The following is a 6,348-nucleotide window of genomic DNA, read 5'->3' on the forward strand; positions in this document are numbered from 1 at the left end:
TGAGAGCTCCTGCATGAAATTTCCTCCCAAGATTATCTTCCTGAACTCACAGAATAAAGCTCAGTCCTGCTTTTCTGATTGATACAGCTATTCTCTGACATCATACACTCCAGCATTCTTGTGATAAATCAGCTTTCTCTGTATCCTTCCTGAACCTTCTATCCTGATAATTTAACAGACATCTGGACTTTTCCTGTTCATTTTTATGGTGTCACTTCTACACGATATCATAGCAAAATTCCTCACTGTAGTTCAACCTTCCTGGGATTGCAATGACCTCTCAATATGACCTACTGTTATAACTATCAACAGCTTCTGACCATGAATACACTTGAAGCTGGAAGACTCCCTTTTCCAGGGCTGAATCTACCCTCTTGTGTGTACTGGAGGTTTGATTTTCCTGAGTTTTATCTCCTTCCTTTCCTGCTGCTGTACCCTGAGGTCCCAGCTTCATCCTGAGCTGTCTCTTATAAGGTACCCGTTCTGCTGTTTCATTTGCCCTGTTGCTCACATTCTTTACTCAACTCCCTTTTTCTATTGTTAGTCTTTGGAATTCCCAGGTGGCTCAGGTGGTAAAGAATCCACTTGCCCTGCAAGAGACCCAGATTCGATCCCTGGGTCAGGGAGCTCCCCTGGAGAAGACAATGGAGTACTCTTGCCTGGTATTCTTGCCTGCCACTCCAGTATTCTTGCCTGGAAATTCCATGGAGAGAGGAGCCTGGTGGGTTACAGTCCATGGGGTCCCAAAGAGTCGGACAAAACTGAGCAACTAAGCACACACACACTTCACAGCAAAAGTCAGTACATTACGATCGGGGGTGAAAAACACATTTGTCTCCTGGAGTGAGACTAGAAACGGGCAGGAAAAGCCCAATATGCTACATTCTGAAAGTTGCCAGATTGCACAATCTAGGAAAATTCGATGTCAGTGAAGAATAACACTGCTGTTTTGAATGCTGTGTTCTGGTCAGGAGGGATTTCCCAAACTTTTTTTCCTTCTTTCTTTTTTTTTGCTTCCACCCCAGTTCTCATTTGCTCCACTAGCCAAGTGAGAGTATATAAAGCACCGGCCCCGTCTCCCAGGCAGGCAGCACAGGCAGCTCAGCTTCACCAGGAGCCTCAGCAGGAGGGCCTGGCCACAGGTGAGGTGCTAGAACTCTCCAACACTTTTCCTCTTCGGAGACTTTCTCTTCAGCAGCATTCTTGCACTGCAGCCCAGCTCTCTGCTTCCTTCCTGAATCTACTGTTCTGACCATTAGAATCCACCAGATTGAGCACTTCAGGGAGTAGGGCTCGCCTTGTCTGCGTCTTCTGTGCAGGCAGCGATGGGGTGAGCACGCAGGCCACAGACAGCTGTGCCTCGTTCACCTCGTCTCGTATCACAGAGAGGCAGCATGAACAGACTCCTCTTGCCTTTGGGAAACTTGCAGTGCAGCTGGGTTTCAGGGCTGATAGAGGATGACTGGACTGGAAAGTGGTTTACACTAAAAGCACGTTGCAATCCTTCATGCAGGAAATCACTAGATTTCCCAGGATTCAATGGGAATGAGAGCTGGATCCTCTGTGTTACAACCTATCATCTGTCTATCTATCGAGATAAAATTCAGAGGGAGTTATGTTTGGAATGTAAGAGTGTATCCATATTACAACTCAGCCCCAAGACCTGTCATTCTTGGTTGAGTCCACTCATCTCTCTGTTGCAGGATGAACCTTTCCACGGGCATCATTTTCTGCTTCCTGATCCTGGGCGTCAGCAGCCAGAGATGGGGGACATTCCTCAAGGAAGCTGGTCAAGGTAAGAACCAAAGGATGGGCCAGGGGAAGCTGTGTCTGCTTCCCCAGGATTGACCTGAGCAGAGGACACATCCCCACAGGGCAAAGGCCACAGGTGGGCCGAAAAGGAGCTTAGGTTTCATGGTAGCACTTCCCGAAGCTTTTCTGGCCAGCTTTGCACTCTTTTAGGGGATCCCCAAGCCCGAGGTCACATAAAGTTTGGGCCCCAACTTTCAGCAGGAGTGAGGAAGACATCTGGGGGGCAGGGTATCTGTTGCCAGAACACCAGTAAGGCTCTGCTGTCCCCTCGTGGGCAACTAGAGATGGCTCATTTCCAAGTCTCCTGTAGCCATGAAGTGGGTGCAACCGCTGAATACTTATAAATAAAATACTTGGTTTTTTAGTAGCTGCCCAGGACTGTCTAAGAGCTTTATGTGCAGGAATCGACTCGTTTTCCCCCTCAGGGTTTAATCCTTGAGTCCTACAATGTAGGGACCATTACCCCTTATCAGAGAACCTGCTGCCCCAAGAGATTAAGATAGGGTCCAACATCCTCCAGCAGAGCAGGATTGAACCCAGCATCCTGAGACCTTGCTGTTGACTTCGGCCCTTCTACTGCCTCCCAGACAAGAGTACACGTGGAGGGTGAGGGGTCTGTGAACACGCGTCCTGGTCTTTATCTGAGCAGATGGCAGAGAGTGGGGGTTGCTGCCTTTGGAAGGAAACCCGATAGAGTTCCCCTCCCCACAGTAAATGGCAGCATGAGTTTCCTTGATGATGGTTCTGCTGATGCTGAGACCTGGCGAGAATCCTATAGCAAGAGATATAGACCTCACTAGCCAGAGCAAACTGGCCATAATTTATTTCCCAAAACTATTTGGTGTTATTATTTTTCTGTGATAATTGCTGAATAATTGTTTTAAGAGTTTGTTCTTAATTCCATCTGAATTCACACAGACTCAGATAAAAGTATCTTTTCATCTCTTAGGTCAGTGTTGTTCAAGGGGCACTCTAGGATGACTTGCATGAGAATTACCCGTGGTCTGGGTGCTTTGTGGAATGCAGGTGCCTGGATCCACACACAGTCCCTTCCCTGAACCACAATCCCTGGGGTTCTCTGCAAATCTGTCCATTATTGAGCACCCCACTTGATTTTGTGCACATACAGACAACACTACCTGGTTTTGCACCCAAGGGACAAATATGTCGTGCATTTGGAAGCACTTATTGAGCAACTCTAGACTCCAGAGAACTATTTAAATCTGTAACTCAGGGTGCATAGCTATAGTAAGAATATCATAGCCCTCAACCAAACTATTTTTCTGAACAGTGGAAATAGCTAACACCTAAAATAAAGATAAGTTATCTCATAGAGATATTACATAAACTATTATTATAATCCATGTTATATTTTCCTCTTTTCCCTAATGAGCTAATCATTTAAACCTTTGCCATTTTATTCTATTTAGGTTGGGTTTTCTGTCCATGCCTCCCTGATCTTCATCCTACTTTATTTATTTTTTTGCCCTACTCTTCTAAGGACCAGAGAGGTGATAGTATAGTGAGCACCGACAATGTTCTATAAACCTAACCTCTATTTCCTCAGTTCTTCTGCATAACCACCCTGAGGGAGGCATTACTCCTCCATTTTACTGGAGAGGACACTGAACTTTAGAGCTGGTGGGTCAGTTGCCCTTTTTCTGCATCTGATTACCCTGTTTCTTAAAGCCCTCTTAGGGAGCTCACCTTTATCACCTGCTGATTTAATTCTGACGGTTGCCCATGAGTAAACATGCCCTGAGTATTCAGATGTACTCAGGCCCGAGTTAGTCCCCAGGGCTGGATTTCTCCCCTTGACCAGGCTGGGAATATCCTATATCCACAGCCTTTCTCAGTATCGTCCTTCTTCTCAAGCTCTGGTCAGAGCCTTTCCTGCATCTTTCCAGGTGGAGGTTCATTGTATAAGCAAACATCCCTTAAAGAAAGAGCATTAACCTCTTCTTCACACACATCACACACCTCCAGAAACAAAGTTCCAACAGACTTAGAATGAAATCAAACAGAATAAACCTTGCACCAAGTGTGATACTGACAACTTCAGATCAGGGAAGTAAGTGAGAAGTAAAGAAGTATTCATTTCAAGCCAATAAAATAATCTCCAAGGGCTTGGTTGAAGGCTGAAACCTAGAATCAGTGGGAGGAAATTATTTATTTCTCTTTCACCAAAACATGATCACATTCATCCCATCATTTTGTTTTCCTCCCAGGGGCTAAAGACATGTGGAGAGCTTACCAAGACATGAAAGAAGCCAACTACAAGGGTGCAGACAAATACTTCCACGCCCGCGGAAACTATGACGCTGCCCGAAGGGGACCGGGGGGCGCCTGGGCTGCTAAAGTGATCAGGTACCAAGGTCCCTGGGGATGCAGGGATGGGTGAGCAGAGCTTGGCTGCCTAGGACAACCTGGAGGGGCCAAGCCCTGGAGAACTTTCCTGTAGGCTGTGGGCCCTCCTCCTCTTACCCACCCTCCTGCTCTGTGCCCAGTGTGAGGTCTGAGGGGCTGAAGAGCAGAGCAACTTGGTGGGACAGGCGATTCTCCACCCTCCCTCTATGGGTGCTGTTCACTCATCACAGGGCTGAGGTGGGCTGAGCCCAGGAAGCCTCAGGGTTGTAGCCCCTCTTTCCTTGGCTCCTCTCAGAGTCATTGATCCCTTGGAAAGAGGAGAGATGGGGAGGGTGGGGCTGTGGCTCATAGTCCTGGATTAATCCCCTCTTTGCCCTCCTTTCCAGTAATGCCAGAGAGACTATTCAGGGCATCACAGACCCTCTGTTTAAGGGTATGACCAGGGACCAGGTACGGGAGGACTCGAAGGCTGACCAGTTTGCCAACGAATGGGGCCGGAGCGGCAAAGACCCCAACCACTTCAGACCTGCTGGCCTGCCTAACAAGTACTGAGCTGCCTCTCTCTCTGCTCAGGAGATGAGGCTGTGAGTCCCTAAGGGCAGGGACACTGACCTAGAGAGTTCTCTGTCCTCAGAAGGAAGCAGATCTAATAAATGCTCAAGAGATGGAATACTGAGACTGTGTGTCATTCTTTGGTATAAGGACAGCCTGTTAGTTCCCAGGGGTGATGGCCAGACACCGATATGAAGGCTGAGTCTGTGCTTGTGTGTTTGGTTCTGGGATAGAATCTCAGCATCATTCAGGACAGACGCCCTCTCCAGCCTTCCCTAATCAGACCCGCTCCCTCTCCAGACCCCTCTGGTTACACTGAGGCCATTTCCAGGCCCTTCTCAGTCAGGCCTTCTCACTCCCTGCTGTTGTGTCCTGTCCCCTTCTCTGTCCCCAGGTCTAGTCCCCTAGCCTGTCCTTGGTGCTCTCTGTGTGGGGCATGGACACAGGAGGACTGGATGGTGGAATCCTGCTCGAGAAACTGCCACCTTGATCTCCTGTTCATTACTCAGCAGCACCTACAAGTCCAACCAAGAACCAATTTCTGTCTGTGCATCCGGAACCGCCTCCAGTGCTGCTCCCTTCCATTTTCCTTGCCTTATACAAGTTCCCAGGAACAAACATGTCAAGGAGTGGAGGAATAATGGCAACATGAAAATTCAGAGGCCAGGCGCCTTTGTTTGCCTTGGATATGATTCATGTCCTTGAGAGGAAGTCGTTTTCCCCTCCTGGTCCTTTCTCAACCCAGGGAAGCCAGCAGCAGTTACTTACTGAGGAAAACTGTCTCTTAACAAAGGGGTTTGGGTCTGCTGTTGTTGCTGTTTAGTCCTAAGTCATGTCTGACTCTTTGGGACCCCGTGGACTCTGTCCATGGGATTCTCTAGGCAAGAATACTGGAGTGGGTTGCCATGGGTCTGTTAGAGCACAGGAATTATGAGTGATTCTGTAAATCATATATTCCTAGAAAACCAAGAAACTTCTTTCTCAGATAAAAACTTTGGTTTTGGTGTTCAGCTTGTTTTGTTTTCAGATTTGATGTTTAGGAATTTTTCAGATTCCAAGAAGTAAAATAATCTAAAATCTTAAAGAATGGTGAATAGGCTTCTGTATCCAACTTTCATCTCAAGTAACAATACACTTATTTTTCCCTTTTAAAAAAATTTGGAAAGCTTGTTTATCCAACCTTGCCAATCATCCTTTCTCTAATGTTTCCTTTCTTTCCCCTCATTTTGCAAAATTTTAGACCTTCAGCACCTGGGTTAGAAATCTAACAGAGAACAATCTCATAACAAAGGCTGCTTACAACCTGGGGTCCATTCAGACTCTACCATCAAAACCCTAAACTCAGCAGAGCTTTGAGCCTGTTCTCAGCAGCTGACGGGCAGCCACATTCTCCTCAATCCCAGCTAACTTTCCCCTGCTTTATTTAGTCAGAGACTCACTTTTCTGAGATACAGCCATTATCCTCCTTAAACTTCTCCTACCTACATCTCTGACAAGGCCTTCTGATGGAACCTGTATGAGAAAGCTCTCTTGTAACTACCTTATATCCACACTTTTTCTTCCTCCTTGACAGGGAAATTCAACATGTCTTTCCTCTCTAGAGATCATATTCTCATT

General features: G+C 46.9%; 1 protein-coding gene across 1 annotated transcript; it reads left to right on the forward strand.

Annotated features, from left to right (window-relative positions):
* The first annotated feature begins 1,085 nt into the window (after window positions 1-1,085).
* LOC147342403 (serum amyloid A-3 protein) lies at window positions 1,086-4,849 on the forward strand. Its single transcript, XM_086385113.1, has 4 exons — window positions 1,086-1,142; window positions 1,704-1,795; window positions 4,041-4,179; window positions 4,566-4,849. Exons 2-4 carry the CDS (start codon window positions 1,705-1,707, stop codon window positions 4,729-4,731), a joined length of 396 nt encoding a protein of 131 aa, XP_086241239.1. The 5' UTR covers window positions 1,086-1,142; window position 1,704; the 3' UTR covers window positions 4,732-4,849.
* The last annotated feature ends 1,499 nt before the right edge of the window (window positions 4,850-6,348 follow it).

This window comes from Bos grunniens, chromosome 29, assembly GCF_055505025.1.
Source record: "Bos grunniens cultivar Pamir isolate PY7600 chromosome 29, Bosgru_T2T1.0, whole genome shotgun sequence".
Lineage (NCBI taxonomy): Eukaryota > Metazoa > Chordata > Mammalia > Artiodactyla > Bovidae > Bos > Bos grunniens.